The following is an 18,758-nucleotide window of genomic DNA, read 5'->3' as shown; positions in this document are numbered from 1 at the left end:
ATTCTAAGGTCTTGTAAGTCAGTGCCTCACAACATCCACACAGTCACATGTCCACTATCGGCCAATAGAAGATGGAAGGTCCTTAACGATTTTGTCTCACTGACATGAGTAAGATTGTCATGGTAACCGAGCAATGATCTTTACCATTATAAGTAGCAGAGTTCAGTCAGTAAAATAGCAGAGCTGAGGCAGCCGTGTAGCAGCGACGGTACCCAAGTCGCTCTTAAAGGGACGGTACCCAAGTCGCTCTTCAAGGGTCAGTACTTAAGCTGGTCTTCAAAGGATGGTACCGAAGTCTCTTTTAAAGGGACAGTACTTAAGCTGGTCCTAAAGGGACAGTATAGGTCACTCAAAGCATTTTCACCAAAGTTGCTCTTAAAGGGATCGTACCAAAGTTGCTTTTAAAGGGACTGTACCAAATTTGCTCTTAAAGGGAGGGTATCATAGGTTAAAGTTTATCTTAAAGGGAAGTTACTGTTAAAGGGGCACTCTTTTCAAGCACTATGTATTTCTCTGGAAATGTAAATCTAGTTTCTCCTATTCCTCACTTGTCTGAACACTGCATAGGTTGCTTAACAATCCAGCACATGTGAATAGGGGAAAACCTGCCTGGAGCATTACTAATGATGAGGAGAGCGAGGGGGAGGGATGAAGAGCCGTTGTTAGCCTAAAGCACAGACACTCTAGGCCACGCCAGTTTGACACATGGCTCCTCTCCCCGTGCTGAAGAATGAACGTGGACAGAGCTATATTCAGAGAAGAGGGGGTGGAGCTATAGGCTTGCAGAGCTGTGATGTCACTGCTGACCCCTGTAAACTGGAAGTTCTTTATGTTAACAAACACAAATCCAAAAAGCAGCAACAGAGGAGGATGCCCGGGGACACAGGGGTGAAAAATGTTAGGGGAAACAACTAAGGGAAAGAGATGGATTACAAATTATTCCCTTTTCCAATAATAAAAAAATGTTGGATAACCTCTTCAAGCAGCAAGCCAAGGAATGGAGTGAACATTCGCACGCTGCTCCCAGCTATATGTAGAGATTGTGGGGGCCTCTGTATTGAGACCCTACTATTTAAAAAAAATGTTTGACATGTTACACAAACATGAATAATCCAACATCATCCATAGCCAAATACATGTGTGTGATACTAGTAGGAAAAAAAGTTTGGGGTACAAGATTCCAGCACTGCCACTGCATGCAAAACGATTGCACCAAAATATGAAAAAGCGATTGAGTACTTTATTCAAAGTAAGCACGAAATTGACATGCTTCGGGAGTAACTCTCTCTTTCTCAAAACACATGCACATCTGTTCTAAGGAAGGGAGAATTACTCACGAAACATGTCAACCTCGTGCCGCGGTCCCTGGTGCCGCTTGTAGCCCGGGACCGCGGCTATTAGCGGGCACGGTCCGATCGCCGTGCCCGCTAATTAAGTATTCAGATGCAGCTGTCAAAGTTTACAGCTGCATCTGAATACTAACTGCAGCCTATTCCCTGGTGTCTAGTGGGTGGATAGCCCCTACGCGACGCGATCGTGGAGGGGCGATCCCTGCTTCTGACCTGGGCCGGGGTCTGCGCCGTAATGGCGCTGATCCCGGCTCGGCACTCTTTTGTTTTCGGCTGCAGCAGCCAAAAGCAGTAGAGTGCCTATCTCATTGATCTATGAAGTATTACTATACTGCATAGATCTCAATGAGAGATCAGTGTGCTTATACTAAAAGTCCCCCAGGGGGGCTTCAAGTATAAATATAAAAAAAGAAATGTGTTATTATTAGTATAAAGCCCCCTCCCCTAATTAAAGTTTGTATCACCCCTCTTTTCCCATAATATAAATAAATAAACATATTTCATACCGCCACGTGCATAATCACCCAAAATATTAATTTATCACATTACTGATCTCGCACAGTAAATGGCATAAGCGCCAAAAAATCCCAAAGTGCAAAATTGTGCATTTTTGGTCGCATCAAATCCAGAAAAATTGTAATAAAAAGTGATCAAAAAGTTGCATATGCACAAACAATGTATCGAAAAAAAGAACACATCATGGCGCAAAAAATGACACCTCACAAAGCCCCATAGACCAAAGGATAAAAGAGCTATAAGCCTGGGAATAGAGTGTTTTTAAGGAACATATATTTGTTAACAATGGTTTGAATTTTTTACAAGCCATCACATAATATAAAAGTTATACATGTTATATATTGTTGTAATTGTAACGACTTGAGGAACATATATAACAAGACAGTTTTACCCTAGGGCGAACAGCGTAAAAACAAAAAAATTGAAATTGACCCAGTCCTCTAAGAGTTAAGCTTCTATGTTTTCTAGAATGTTTTTAAAGTTTGCCGTCATTATTTTGTAAAAAAACAAAAACATAGGTATAGTTTTGGCAAGACCTCATATAAGACAAACATCACATAAAGTAAAAAGGAATTCATAAGCCCAATTTACTTGTTCACACTCCTGTACTGCAAACCATTTTGAAGATTTATTCCATAACAATGTTAACATTCCATGCAAACCAGTGGTAATAACGTCATTAAAGACATGCATAAACAGGTCAGGACAACTAGGTACAATAAAAACAAAGTATATCAATGTAACAATGCAAATACAAGTAACTAGAAAACTGACTCTGTGATGAAATATAAAAATCTACATTTATAAATATAAATTTGGTCCATGGAGTCACAAACAGTATTTACAATAAATGTTAGTTCATTACTTCCTTAACACGGCATAGCTTCTTCCTTGAAATGATGTATTATTTACAATTTAATATTAAAACTACAAAACTACTAAATGTAAGCATTAGCACAATAAAACACAGTATGTATTGGCGCTGGAAAAGTACACAGCTATAAATATCAAGAATTTAAAGATTAGAAATGTGCTAGTAGTAAACTAATACTGAGTAAATATATTAAACACCATTTATAAAACACTGCCATAGCCAATTAAATTAATCATGAGGCGACCGATTACAAAATCTTCCCCAAGGCACACATTAGTAATTGTGGGTAGTAAGCAAAAGTCATTTACAAAAATAGTGCTGGAAGAAGTTTCAGACAGATACATGGTGAGCAGCCGAGTACTTCTCATGTTCAAACTAGAGATTCCAGGCTCTCTGATGTGTTTCCATCTGGTAAAGCAGATCCATTGCTCTCCATACTTGCCACCTGTCCCTCCTGCCTTGTGCTCACAAGACTCAGGATAGCCTGATATAAGAACTGAAACTGCTCCTATAAAATGTGTGGAAAGCAATACATTATTATTGACACATTTATAATCTTGTATTTATTTACATTGACATGATTATAACTATTACTTTTATATAACCTGGCAGTTGTTGCTTGTCATAATCCATGAACAATAGTTAAAAACAAGTTAACAATCTAATCAACAAGCAAGCCCAAATCACAGGCATTTGGCTCTGGCAAACATAGGCGTCTCAGTGCCATTCTTTTGCATTTTAGGTCAGGGGATGACCAATATGATGGCTACCAAGAAATTACCATTTACCTTCCTTCTAGTCAATGAGACATTTTGTCCTCTCTCTGCCTTTAATTTCCTGTTTTATCTTTTTGTTTTTTAACTCTTCTCAGATCAAATATCCTTTATTTTATGTTAAAGTCCTGGACTGCATGCTTGAGATTTATTGACCAGTGGTTTACAATATTTTTGATTCGCTAGTCTTCCAATGATTTATTAAATCTTCAATTTATAGAAACATAGAAGACCGTTGGCAGAAAAAACACTGATTCCACTTATAATATATTTTATCAGAATTTTCTTAGTTGCAATAAATTTTCAACATCAAAATCACACAGTGAAATAGCAACCAGCTGCACTCACGGATAGGCATTAGTTGAGCATCCACGTCCACACGTCACACTCCTCAGGGCAAGCTTTTTCTATTTCTTTGTGGTGATTTTGATGTTGAAAATTTATTGCAACTAAGAAAATTCTGATAAAATATATTCAAGTGGAATCAGCGTTGTCTATTTTTCATTGGATTGCATACGGGATAACAAGCTCCCGTTCAGACACATTCTTGCCGATTAAGAAGAGGAATAGGAGTGTGTCGATTTTTTTCGTCTGTGTATTGGCAGAAAAAGACCACCTGGTCCAACCAGTCTGCCCTTTTAGTATTTCCCTTCTTATTATCTTAGGATAGATATATGTTTATCACAGGCAGGTTTAAATTAAATCACAGTAGAATTACCAACCACATCTGCAGGAAGTTTGTTCTAAGCATCTACTACTCTTTCAGTAAAATACAATTTTCTCACGTTGCTTCTGATCTTTTCTCCAACTAACCTCTCACTGTGTCCTTTTTGTTTCTTATTAAAAAAAACTTTCCTTATATGTTAGGACTTTAACATATGTAAGGTTTATGTCTCACATTTCCCTTCTTTCCTCCAGATTATACGAATTTAGTTCCTTTGGCTAGTTTCAGACATACAAGATCACAGTGGATTTCACACTGTGAGTTCAACAGCGCAGTCCAAAGGGGGACTTGAAAAAGGGGTCTGGCACCCCAAAATACATTGTTCCTTAGAGTTCGAATAAAAGATCATTGATGGTTACACCCTATTGACACCCTACAATCTTGTAGCACCACAGAAACCTTCCTGATCCATGGTTAACACCACAAATCATTATGCCTTTCCTCTTTCTAGGGGTTAAGTCCAAGTCTCACTAACTTCTCTATCAGCTCTTTATAGAGGAACTGTATCAAAGGCTTTGCTGAAGTCCAGATAGCCGATATCCACGGCACCATCTTCATCCAGCACTTTGTGACATTCTCTAAGAAATGAATGAGATTAGTCTGACATGATCTGCCGGCAGTAAAACCATGCTGGTTTGGATCCATCAAATTGTTAATTTTTAGGTGATCAATGACCTTTTTTTCACTATTTTCACTTAATTTTTACTACAATGTCATGGCTCAATTATATTGTGTGAGGACATGGTGAAATTATTTTATGCAGACAAAAATGCCATAGGAAGCTGAGGCCTACTATTTTCTTGCTTAAAAGAGTTATGCAGTGTTAGAGAAACATGGCCACTTTCGTCCAGAGACAGCACTACTCTTGTCTCCAGTTTGGGTGGGGTTTTGCAAATCAGTTTCACTGAAGTGAATGGTGCTTATTGCAAAGCACACCTGACTTGGAGACAAGAGTGATGCGGTCTTTGGAAGAAGGCGGCCATGTTCTTCTAACTCTGGATAACCCATTTAAATAATGTTCTCCAGTGCAGTGTAGAGAATCCAACTGAGGGTAGGAATATTGTACATGTTGGTGATCTGATCTTAGATACACTTAAACTAGGGTCAACTTTTATAGGAAGCCAAGTTATCTACCAATAAGCTTTTGGTGTACGGGGAAAGGGGAAGGGGATCCAAATAGATAAAATAACTTCTCTTGGTTTTACTCTGAACAAATTAGAGCCGCCTACAATGTAGGTAAATGCATGCCAGTTGAGATGTTTTTGTTTAAAGACTATATACTTACTAGGTCTGTAAAAATCCCTGGTCGCATCAGATTAATCATCTTGGTAACCTGATAAACATCTACAGAGTTTTCATTCTCTAGTTGTTGCATGAGAGTAAACAAAGCACAGAATGTTCCTGCTGTCACTCCTCCATACCTGAAATAAAATGTTGTACATATTGAAAACATATCTATAATTACAATTCCTTGATGTTAAAATGTATATGTCATTTAAATTTTTTATTTGCAGAAATCAATAGTACAAGCAATTTTAAGAAACTCTAATATGTTTTATTACGCAATAAAGCTTCTTTCTGTACTCACTTCTTACCATGTTCTTACATTATCAGGCAAAGCTGTCTTCATTACAGAAGAGCAACATAAAGACAGGTCCATTGTAACCTATGGAGGGGGATGAATGAGCAGGATGAGGAGATAAGCAGCTCTGCTGTTTGGAGACTGGGCAAATAAAACACTGAATTCACAGGTCAGAAAGGTCAGTGTAGTCTGTGAATTTGATATGAGAAGATTCCAGGATGATGTGCTGTGCAGGGCTTTTGTCCTCTCTGTGCAGGGCTTTTGTCCTCTCTTCCCCCTCGGCCACTCCCCTCTCCATAGACCATAATGGACACAGAAATCCTTCTTCTTCTGAAGTGAGGGGATGAGGCTGCAAAACAGCTCCAGTACATAAGGAAATTCTTTTGCTTAATAAAACCTATTACAGAGTTTCTTAAAATTGCTTTTACCCGTGATACTTATTGATTTGACATGTAAATAAATTATGTAAATGTTAGATTATGTAAAAGTAGTTTAAGGGGTATTCCACTAAAGAGCTAAAAAATGAAATGCTCCCAAACCTAGCTGGTCTTACTCATCTATATATCTGTTATTCACAGCCACTCTAATGGTATGAGTATGGCAGTGTGGGATATTTGAGATTCTGAGGGAACTGGGTTATGTCCCTTAAGCGTATCCTCTCTATAACACATCTCCTTGAGTTAAGCAGGCTCCATTATAGTGCAGTTTAACAGGAATTTTTCAGGTATATACAGCAAACTCCAACAGAAAGAAACATCAGTGGTGACAGTGATGCCATGCTTCCTAGCACCCACACAGTTCCTAGCACACTCCTCTTGTGGCAAAACCAGCTCCTGGCCTGTGATCTCTTGTTGCGGTTTTCACAATAAGGGGCCCTTGCACACTGAGTAAAAGAGGCTGAATTTACGAGCGTAGTCCATGCGTAATTCTGTCTGTCCTATTTCTTCAATGGGATTTCTCTTGCGCCTCTCCTCTCCGCTCAAAGAATGAACATGTTTTGTAAATTTACAAATTCCATTGCAGTCACAGTGAGAGGATCAGACAATGTCAGGAGCTGACATTTAAATGCTGGAGTTAATGGCGGGCAGCAATGTGATCATTAACTGTGAGGACCTGGCTACTATCAGCCGTCTTTCCTTACTCTCTATGAAGCGAGCTCGGCTCCTCAGCTAGCTTCATAGAGCCCCTGTGTATTATGACATGCCGTGACATCACGATGCACAAACTCACTGCTTTTCATCTCATTTTGCGCTAAGGGGTTAAAGAGGCAGACCTGTCACTGGCATAAGTCACAATAAAAGGAACATATAAATTCTGAACTTACTCATCATGTACAACAATAGGTCCATCTTTATTAGCTGATTCCTCCTTGATGAGATTAATAAGCTCAAATGTCTTACTTATTTGACTGTCAGGATTTGGCCACTTTGGACAATGGAAATGTTTCACTTCCAAAACATAGTCGTCCTGTCAAAAGAGAGTTCACAATATTGCTATAACTTTTTTTCTCACTATAAAACATAATCAGATGTGCATAAGTAGTTAAAGGGTTGCCCACTTTATAGTAAAATTGCTCAGTGTACAGTATTAGTAAGTGTACTCACTATATATCCTGACAGCAGCTCCCTGTACCTCATAGAGGTAATATCAGACTCCCCTCCTCCAGGCTGGACTGCCCTGTGGTGTTTTGGTCCATAAGATTACTTACATGGAGAAGCATGTGACCATGCCCCGCCCCCCTGTGTCCACCACTGAGCCTGTATATGTCTATGGAGGACACAGGGGACAGGGCATGGTCACATGCTCCTCCATGTCAGCCATTTTATGGACTGAAACAAAACAGAGCAGGGCAGTCCAGCCTGGAGGAGGGGAGTCTGATTTTAGCTCTATGAGGTACACAGGGAGCTGCTGTCAGTATATACAGTGAGTACACTTACTAATACTGTACACTGACCTATTTTACTATAAAGTGGCCAACCCCTTTAAGAGAGAAAACAAGAGAGATATGAAGATGAATTACAAAATAAATTTACACTGATCACATTAAAGCCACCTTCCTAATATTTTTAAGATCCCCCTTGTGTCACCAAAATAGTTCTGATCTATCAAGGCATGGATTCCGCAAGACCACTGAAGGTGTCATGTAGCCTCTGGCTCAAAGATGTTGGCAACAGATTCTTTAAGTTCTGCAAGTGGTGAAGGGGTGTCTCAATGAATCAAACTTGCTTTTCCGGCACATCTAACAGATGATCAATGAAGATCAGAGGAATTTAAACACAAAAATTTAGCGGTGTGGCCTCTTCCACCAGGAAATATCATAAAGAAGTGTACTCGGTCTCCAAGAATGCTTAGGTAGGTGATATGGGTCAAAGTAAGGCTCCACATCAGTTACACCCTAACGCTAACTGGACTAAGGCCAGAAAAGTGTCATTTTGCCCTCTGTCCAGGTGGTTTTCATTTTTCTGCTGGATGGATTAGTGTACATCTCTGCACTATTTCATACAGCAGGATACTGTAAAAAAGACATATACTAAGTATTAGTGTATTAACATGGGAGTCTGTGTATGATGGATTCTACAAAGTAACATCCATCATAGCTATATCCTCTGATGAACACACACTCCCCACCGGACATCTAAAAAACATGATGAGAAAAGAGCCTAACATCCAAAGGAATGTCAGGATCCAAGCTTTCCCATCAGAACATTCTTCCATGGCCCAGTTCTGATACTCTGACCCAGGCATCTAGCTTTACAACTTGCACTTGTCAAAGTCACTTAGATTCTTAAAGGAGAAGTCTGGCAGGGGTGTGAAAAATCTATTCGGTAAAGGGGTGTGGAGAACATAACAAAGACAGTATGTTGACCAGACCTTGTGCCCGCGCTCTGCCACATCTTGCTCATCCTTCCTGCTTTCAACAATCAACTTTAAGAACTGACTGTTCACTTGTCAAATTTCTCTCTCCCCTGTGGATGACATTGGCAGTACAAAGCTCTGTATTTACCTGGGTAGCTTCTAAAATAAAGTCTTGGATTATCAGTCTCTCCTCATTAGAAAGACAAACATGATCTTCTCCAGCCAAAGAGACAGTGAAAGTTTCACAGGTAATTGGTTCATCTCTGTTTGGCCAATAAACAAATTCATCTTCAGCCTAGACAAGTAATAGCATTTTAAAATTATTTTTTTTATTCACATTACATACTTGCATAGTCGATGTACTACAAATAAATAATAATTAAACAGTATACTAAAATCTGTAGTACACATTTTTATGTCAAATATATCACAAAATCAGAAACAAGGACAGGTCATGTAATATGCATTAGTGATTGTGTTTAGACAGAAACATTTCTGGTCAAACTGTTCATGAACTGAGACTCACCATGTTCTGGTTATCAGGAAGCATTACAATTATCTGAGAATTGTGGTCCCAGATCATCCTCCAGAAATCTTTTATAGTGTGTAATAATGGGTGCTGTGTTATAATAAATTCATTACTTTCATGGTATCCCTGCAGAGAAAATATTTAGGTATTAATTATGTACATACAATGCACATACATGTAAAAATAAAAAATTAGAGCTTAGGGTACCTAAAACCTTAAAACAAGTGTAGTGTAGTTATCTGTACAGTCTACAGAACCAGTGCTTCACTCAAAGTAATCAGAAACCTAATGGAAACCAGTGCTGCACTAAAAATGATCAGAAACCTAATGGAAACCAGTGCTTCACTCAAAGTAATCAGAAACCTAATGGAAACCAGTGCTGCACCAAAAATGATCAGAAACCTAATGGAAACCAGTGCTGCACTAAAAATGATCAGAAACCTAATGGAAACCAGTGCTGCACCAAAAATGATCAGAAACCTAATGGAAACCAGTGCTGCACTAAAAATGATCAGAAACCTAATGGAAACCAGTGCTGCACCAAAAATGATCAGAAACCTAATGGAAACCAGTGCTGCACTAAAAATGATCAGAAACCTAATGGAAACCAGTGCTGCACCAAAAATGATCAGAAACCTAATGGAAACCAGTGCTGCACTAAAAATGATCAGAAACCTAATGGAAACCAGTGCTGCACCAAAAATGATCAGAAACCTAATGGAAACCAGTGCTGCACTAAAAATGATCAGAAACCTAATGGAAACCAGTGCTTCACTCAAAGTAATCAGAAACCTAATGGAAACCAGTGCTGCACTAAAAATGATCAGAAACCTAATGGAAACCAGTGCTTCACTCAAAGTAATCAGAAACCTAATGGAAACCAGTGCTGCACCAAAAATGATCAGAAACCTAATGGAACCAGTGCTGCACCAAAAATGATCAGAAACCTAATGGAAACCAGTGCTGCACTAAAAATGCTAAAAATGATCAGAAACCTAATGGAAACCAGTGCTGCACCAAAAATGATCAGAAACCTAATGGAAAACCAGTGCTGTACCAAAAATGATCAGAAACCTAATGAAAACCAGTGCTGCACCAAAAATAATCAGAAACCTAATGGAAACCAGTGCTGCACTTAAAATGATCAGAAACCTAATGGAAACCAGTGCTGCACTAAAAATGATCAGAAACCTAATGGAAACCAGTGCTTCACTCAAAGTAATCAGAAACCTAATGGAAACCAGTGCTGCACCAAAAATGATCAGAAACCTAATGGAACCAGTGCTGCACCAAAAATGATCAGAAACCTAATGGAAACCAGTGCTGCACTAAAAATGCTAAAAATGATCAGAAACCTAATGGAAACCAGTGCTGCACCAAAAATGATCAGAAACCTAATGGAAAACCAGTGCTGCACCAAAAATGATCAGAAACCTAATGGAAAACCAGTGCTGTACCAAAAATGATCAGAAACCTAATGAAAACCAGTGCTGCACCAAAAATAATCAGAAACCTAATGGAAACCAGTGCTGCACTTAAAATGATCAGAAACCTAATGGAAACCAGTGCTGCACCAAAAATGATCAGAAACCTAATGGAAACCAGTGCTGCACCAAAAATTATCAGAAACCTAATGGAAACCAGTGCTGCACTAAAAATGATCAGAAACCTAATGGAAACCAGTGCTGCACTAAAAATGATCAGAAACCTAATGGAAACCAGTGCTGAACTAAAAATGATCAGAAACCTAATGGAAACCAGTGCTGTACTAAAAATGATCAGAAACCTAATGAAAACCAGTGCTGCACCAAAAATGATCAGAAACCTAATGGAAACCAGTGCTGCACCAAAAATAATCAGAAACCTAATGGAAACCAGTGCTACACTTAAAATGATCAGAAACCTAATGGAAACCAGTGCTGCACTAAAAAAGATCAGAAACCTAATGGAAACCAGTGCTGCACTCAAAATGATCAGAAACCTATTGGAAGACTATTGGAATATAGTCACATAGTATGGTTGTTAAAAGACACATGTCCATCATGTTCGACCATGGAAAGGATATGTCAGTGGAACCCATGACACTATTCTGAACAGATATAAGTCAATGGGAGCCAAGAAATTAAGAGGAATTCACAAATCAGGTGATGTGTTTATTTCTACCTACAATAGTACATGGGGTGTGATGTGCCTAGCCCTAAACAAACATTGTTCCATTATTTTTACCAATCCAGTTGTAACCTGAAAACCTGAAAGATCTATTGGTAAGAAAACACTATGTTGCTTAGCCAACTAATCCTTTTAATTCTAGAGGACCAAGAATTGTGTGTTACCCATATGACAGCTTGAGAGGGCAACAACTTTCTATTCATCAGATGGTAAGAGACAGTATAGAATTAGAGAATGTATTTCCTGCAGCAGACATGTGATATATTATGGTACATGTGGACGCAGCAATATGTACAGTATATTGGTCTTACGTCCAGAGGATTCTGAGTGAGGATTAGAGAACATATCAGAGGCATTGTGACATCAAAAGAAACACATGCTGTGGAGCAGTTGAAAACAGTACTTCAACACTTTAAATTGGTCCATAACAGTAACCTAAGATCTTTTATGGTGAAAAGGATACAGATTATGCATATGAGATCCTGGCACAAAAATAATACCATTGGATAACAACTGAAAGAGAAACTTAGCTTTGTCTCATTTATATAATTATGACTGTTGGAATCCAATTTTTTAACTATGGTTTTTCTAATTATAGTTATGTGTTATTAATCTGTGCTGTTTTTAATGAAGACCCAGAGTGGAGATTTGGAAGAGGATAGGTTGGAAGAACTTAAGACTTTTTTTGTGAAGTAAAGGAAAATACTTTCAATGCAATAATCTTATTACAAATTTTTTAAAAAATTGGGGGGAGCAATTCACATTATATACCGGTTTTGTGCATTTTTATATTTAGGCTACAAACACACACAGGTTATTTTGGGAAAACTGCCTCTGCAGTTTTTGTGCCAAAACCAGAAGAGGATCAAACATAAAAAGGAAGTACAAGTCCTCCCTTTATATTGTCCATCCCATTTGAATCCACTTCTGGTTTTGGCACAAAAACTGCAGTGGGAGTTTTCCCAAAATAACATGTGTGTGTTTGCAGCCTTATGTTTAATCTCTTACATTGCACTTTGTTACTGTGACTTTTTTTTTATCTAAATGCACTTGCAATTGTCAATTGCTATTTTTGATGGCACTTGCACTTTTGTGATATTATTATTGGTAATTTATGACTTCCTGTATTTTGCACTTTAGCACTTTGTACACTTTTTTTTATTTTTGCAGCACATATATTAGATTTTATGCAGGTATTTAATTTTTTTTAATGGTGGTTATTTTCTTTCCTTTATTTGATGTGACGTTTAATAAATTTCTTTTAATAAATACATTTGCCACATCTTATTGCTAGATCCTTCGGGCAGCCTATAGAAGATAGTGGCGGTCTTCTGCCGCCGCTCCTATTCCTCGGAGCGATGGCAGCAGATCGTTGCTATCTTAGTCTTTGTCTTTCAACATGTTAAGAGACAAAAACAGACAATGATCAGCCGACATTGTTCATGGCGGCTGATCGTTGTTTTTTTTATTATGTCCGTAATTGCCAATATCGACCGATAATAGTTTTGTGTAATAGGGGCATAACTCTTCTTTACATGCTGGAGAACACCCTCAGGGTGCTTTAGCCCCATTCACATAATACCAAACAGGCTGTTAACAGATCTGCCTCAAAAGAAAAAGCAACTTTTTGAAGGAACAAGTGAACTACATTTGGGTTTAATATGTTACAAAAGAAACACTGATCTCTCACTACATTCCTAGCCCCTAAGGCTATGAAAATGCCACAATCTGTTGTAACAGTAACATGAAGAAAATAATGTGAAGATTGTCACATTGAGGGTCATTTAGTCCTTATTAGGATTCTAATGTGGCAATGTACTTTATGCTGGAGATCACTCGGGTAATATGGCACTGAAATAATTAACACTATTCAGATTTTTCTTTAGAACCCAATAAAAATGATGCTGCTTTGTTGCTAAGAATGCCACATCTGACCTTCAATAAACATGACAGAGAAGCAGCTCTGGATGCTATTCATTTGCATCAACAAACCTTAAGCAATTACTTTATCAGAAGCAAACAGTTTAACAAGCAATAATACACATTATATTATCTATCATCATTTCCTGTAGGAAAATTAATATTTAAAGTGTTATTATAACTTTCAAAACCTAAATGTTCAATGTTCAAAACCTAGATGTTATATAAAGCAAGTTTGCAATTTATATTCATTATTTTTCTTTGATTATCATGGAAAACATGGCACTTCCTGGGTTCTGACCTTTTTTTCCCCCTAAAGAGTCTAAACCCAGGAAGTCCCATGTTTCCCAGGACACAAGGAAGGCAGTCATGTGATTGACAGACACATTGAGCCATGACTGTGGGTTGGTGCTCCACCGGTGTGGTGGACAACCGGTCACTTGCCAGATGGAGAAGTTTGACTCCACTGTAGCAGTGGTTGGTCGGGGAATAGCTAAGCCAGGTGTTATGTTGTCGTGACGGCAGTGCCTATTGGTCACACAGGTATGATGGCACACCTGCTTTCATTTTAGTGAGGCTGGCTATACCCTTTCCCCTGTGGTCAGTACCCTGCCGGGTTGTTTGGGGGTCCCTTGGGCGCTTATCACGGTGGTCCAGAGTGGAGCTGTGACCCACCTGGACTATTAGTACCGCCACCCACAAAGAGGGGAGATGACCCAAGGAAGATGCAATGGCTGTGTAGGTGCTTAGAAAATAACCCAGTTAAAATAAATAACTTCTTCTTTACTTTAGTCTGTCTTGACAATACACTTCAGACTTTAGTGACAGGATCTGTGCTGAGAGCTTATAGAGTAATGCAGCCATTCTGACTGGGTTGCAAGCTGAGAGGTAGAAGAGGTTCAGAGAAGTAGAGAGGAGGATGTTGAGGGAGTCCCAACCCAATGTAGTACTGTGCTCTGCCGGAACTTTAGAAGTAGAATAAGTAGAATACTTGAGAGTAGATAGAATACTTGTGCCCCGTGTTTTGACTCCTTGGTCTTTGCACTACCTATTGCCCCCCCCCCCAGTGTCGGCCCACCCGTCCTATAAGGGTGACACAAGCCCCAGACCTTGTTTTCTGGGTTGAGCAGAGTGGTTAGAGTTTTCTCTTTCATGAATATTTAACAAACAAAACAATACAAACTAGCCCGTAGATGGGGCAAACAACAGTCATATAACAGTCATTTACAATTGGTGAGTGTGGATGGTATAACAGAATTATCAAGAGTCAACGGTAAACGCTCTCCAAATGCACCAGGTAAGTACAGTGTCGGTAAGTCTGAAACATGACTGCAATCAAACATTAGTAAAATAAACCAAAACAAAGATAGTGATGGCATCTATAACGAATCGACAGGTAAAACACAAAGATGTACAAGGCACTGACTGGTAATGATTGTGACATGAGTAGTGTTAAGGGAAAATGCAGTGCGGAGAGTTAGACCAAGGTTCCCATATGTTCTGGAATGATTGGAAGGTTAGGTTGCCACATGCTAATACAGCGGTGCTTTGGATTACGAGCATAATTCGCTCCGGGACCATGCTTGTAATCCAAATCCAATCTTAAACCAAAGCAAATTTTCCCATAACAAATCATAGAAATGCAGACAATTGGTTCCACACCCCAAAAATAATGATTTATTATTCTGAATAACATCTAAAACAAATGAAACAAACATTCAAAAACAGCAGAATATGTGATATTATAAGTTACTGTACAGTAATGGAGAGGATGGGAAACACAAGGGCTGACAGAGACTGCAGGGAGCATGAAGGGATGAGCAGGGCAGATGTGGGCACATACATGCAGCACTCTCTGTCCAGGGAGAAGGGGGGTACAGCTATGAGGAGATTACCTCCACAGTCCTGTCCCCTGATGCAAGCCCCAGCCTGAAGTGGATCTGCCATGATTTGGAAGGTGAGGGAGACTTCCAGGGTCAGAGTACAGTGCTGTAGACCCAGCTATGCAGACCATGCCCCTCCCCCATTCCCCCTTCCACGCAGTACAGGGAGCTCTTAAACCAAAGCAATGCTCTTAAACCAAGTCACAATTTAAAAAAACTGTGAGCTGTTAAACCATATATAAGTGGTGTTAATTAAGCTAATAACCTACGTAAGGGGAGGGATAGCAGACGATTTCCAATAACCTAACAGTGTGATCTTGACTATTACACATAGGATGCTGATCAAACGCCTCTGGTGGGGTGAAAGGGTATGAGCGCCCAAAAGAAAGAGTGCTAGCTGAGAGGACCATAATGGGGTAATGGGGGCCAGGGACTGGAACAAGACCTTGATCTGCGAAATATAGTACGTAGGCTTCTAGCAACTTTGCTCTATCCGGATCAGTTCCTTTTTCTTCAGGATATTGTCCTGCACCTTTAGACTTGTTCATGGCATGGGCTGGGATGATCCCTGACTTTGTCCTCTCTGTGAGTACTTAGCACTGCATAGTGTGTGAATGTGCTGCTTTCAAGAAAAGAGTGGCCGTTCCCATATACGTCTTTTCTGTACCACACCTCAGACTACACACTGGACACTGTCTACGTGTGTGTCTACACTTCCTTTCTCCATGTGACAAATTCTTACATCATATGTAATATTTGCTGTGAGTTGGTGAAAAGAAAGGAGCAATAGAAGAAAGGAGAAGAAAGGAGCTAGGTAGAGTAGAGAAAGCACTCTCATTGGTGCACAAATCACAGAAACAATAACCCTTTAGTTACCTACAGCTGTGCAATACTAAAGAATACAATATACATACTAGCGACTTCTAGTGGAAAACTTAAGTAATACTTCATTACCACTACTACTTTGAAGTACAGGCTTTTGCGAAGGGTGTAAAGACAAGTAACACCCATGGTGGCACACCACAACTGTACTGGTTAGACTTCATCTATGTACACACAACGTTTTTCCTCTCCATTTAAAAATGACTTTGTGTAAACATAGCCTTCATGTGTTTAGTCTCTTTTTTTCAACCAGCACAGGACTAAAAATCTGCCTTCAGGAGACTGAATGTGGATTTCTAGTAAGTTTGGCTTTGTTTTATAGCATGATAACTAAAAATAATAATGGATGTATATTGCAAACTGGCTTTACCACACATATACTGTTAATTTAGACTTTGAAAGTTATAAAGGCATTTGAGTCAAGATTTTAATTTGCTGTTGACAAATGTATTGCAAATTGACACTTTAGTAAAAGAAATGTACTACCTACCATAATGTATGAAGCATTGATATAGTCTGTTCCTTCTCCAGCCACTGAAGAAAGGCCTACTCTTGATCTTTCAACTGTGAAAAACCACAAATGAGTTAACAAGAAATTTCTTTAGTGTCACTATGTAAGATAATCATACACTAGTACCACTTATATGGTCTGTGTAATTGTACCGTGAACAGCTGTTGTTTAACACTACCTATGGCCGGAATTAATGATCATGACCATTAAAGGGGTAGTGCGGCGGTAAAAAATTATTCACAGAATAACACACATTACAAAGTTATACAACTTTGTAATGTATGTTATGTCTGTGAATGGCCCCCTTCCTCGTGTCCCCCCACCCCCACCCGTGTACCCGGAAGGGTAGTGCATTATACATACCTGATCCGTGTCGACACGCGTCCGCCATCTTGTGCCAAATGTCATCTTTGGCCGGCTGGCCCGAACACCTCCGATCTTCCCGAGTGCCGGCCGCCCTCTGTCGCGTCATCAGCTGCTCAGCCGCGATTGGCTGAGCATAACTGTGCTCAGCCAATCGCGGCTATGTATAATGCACTACACTTCCGGGTACACGGGTGGGGGTGGTGGGACACGGGGAAGGGGGCCGTTCACAGACATAACATACATTACAAAGTTGTATAACTTTGTAATGTGTGTTATTCTGTGAATAATTTTTTACCGCTGCACTACCCCTTTAATTCCGTCTGTAGGTAGCGTTAAACAATGGCTGTTCACAAATATTCAGACAGTAAAATAAAGGCATGTAATGTGGTCATATTTTAACCCCTTGAAGACCCATTAGGTACATCATGGGAGCCTGTTACTTAAGGATCCATATCGTACCAGTACACCAGTGGGTCTGGCAGTGATATGAAGTGACTGTCTGATCAGGACCCCCGCAGTGTGACTGCAGGGGTTCTGATCGTTCTATCTGACTGCCAGAGGTCCCTTACCTTCCTCCCGACAGTCAGATTGGCGATCCATCCACAGGCAGTCTCTATGTAGAGATCACTGATTAATGCTATGACATAGTACTGATATGGCATAGCAATGTTATGGCAAAACACTGATCAATTGCTATTGTAAAGCAATAACCAGTGTGTAAAATGTAATGTAAAAATGGTGGTGAGCAGGCTTTCCCAAAACTGGAAGCATCCTCAATGGGGCTACATTGCGATTCCCAGTCGAACAACCAGGTACCACTGTGTCACACTGACTGTGCACTGCCTGGCTGCATAAACCTTTTACTCATACAAGGGAATTGTGTCATGTTATGACCCGCAGGAGAAGCTCATTTTTGTAAGTCTCTGAGGAAGAAGGCTGTTACTTAGAGACAAAACTTACAAGTATAGTACTGCCCTCACCCACAAGCCAGCTACAGATAAGAGAAAAAAGTGGGAGGAGAAGGTATAAAAAGTACATAAAGATCGGTAAAAGCAACATCTTAAATTATACTTACTGATTTATACCACTGCACAAATGTACTGTGGCAGGACTTTTAGGGCCGTATTAGGGCCCAACATTTAGGGTGGGTTCACACGTACAGGATCTGCAGCAGGCCTGCAGCATATTTGATGGCGCAGATTGGAAGCTGCTGATTCAAAGCAAATCAATTCTGGGCCACCAAATCTGCTGTGGATCTGCTGTGGATCTGCTGCAGATTCAAATCTGCGCCATCAAATCTGCTGCAGATCTGCTGCAAATCTTGTACGTGTGAACACACCCTTACTGTAAGTGAGGGACGGTTTGCTAGATCAGTGTTGACTTACCAAGCCTATTAAATAGCTCCATGATCATGAAGCAAGGGCGATGTCCATGCAGCCCTGGCTGTATATAATAAATAATAAAGTATATACTCCATGTTCCCTAGTGTCCTTCTAACTTTTGACCGCTGCCGCCACTGGCACTGCTGAAGGCGTCTCTTAAGTGACAGACCGCTCAGCTGAGCAGTATGTCCCTGCACAGATAGCTTTAGACATGCCAGCGGCAGCTTCAGTGGGGAGAAGTTAGAAGGACACCAGGGAGCCTGGAGAGGTAAATATAAAGTTTATTATTTTACTTTACACATGCTTCACATCAATTCTACACATAGCAATGCACGGCTGGTGGCCAATGATTTCTAAACATCATTGTCTTTATTACACGTGTAATAGGGCTCTTATTAGTAAAATAGTTTTTGGAATCATCCTTTAGGAGTTTGTCGTGATA

At 39.8% G+C, this 18,758-nt stretch overlaps 1 protein-coding gene across 1 annotated transcript in view; it reads right to left on the bottom strand.

Moving 5' to 3' along the window:
• Nucleotides 1–2,215: 2,215 nt before the first annotated feature.
• The window catches only part of PTPRZ1 (protein tyrosine phosphatase receptor type Z1), a 184,606-nt gene continuing 168,063 nt past the window's right edge, over nucleotides 2,216–18,758 (bottom strand). Inside the window, exons 25-30 of the mRNA XM_069976577.1 lie at nucleotides 16,548–16,621; nucleotides 9,201–9,329; nucleotides 8,823–8,969; nucleotides 7,143–7,285; nucleotides 5,522–5,657; nucleotides 2,216–3,247 (exon numbers count right to left, since the gene is read on the bottom strand). Coding sequence (XP_069832678.1) covers nucleotides 3,110–3,247; nucleotides 5,522–5,657; nucleotides 7,143–7,285; nucleotides 8,823–8,969; nucleotides 9,201–9,329; nucleotides 16,548–16,621 — 767 coding nt within the window. The 3' untranslated portion in view covers nucleotides 2,216–3,109. The remainder of the gene's footprint in view (nucleotides 3,248–5,521; nucleotides 5,658–7,142; nucleotides 7,286–8,822; nucleotides 8,970–9,200; nucleotides 9,330–16,547; nucleotides 16,622–18,758) is intronic.

Source organism: Dendropsophus ebraccatus, chromosome 1, assembly GCF_027789765.1.
Source record: "Dendropsophus ebraccatus isolate aDenEbr1 chromosome 1, aDenEbr1.pat, whole genome shotgun sequence".
NCBI classification, from domain to species: Eukaryota; Metazoa; Chordata; class Amphibia; order Anura; family Hylidae; genus Dendropsophus; species Dendropsophus ebraccatus.
The sequence above is the reverse complement of the archived record's forward strand: the minus strand, read 5'-3'. Positions and strand labels throughout refer to the sequence as shown.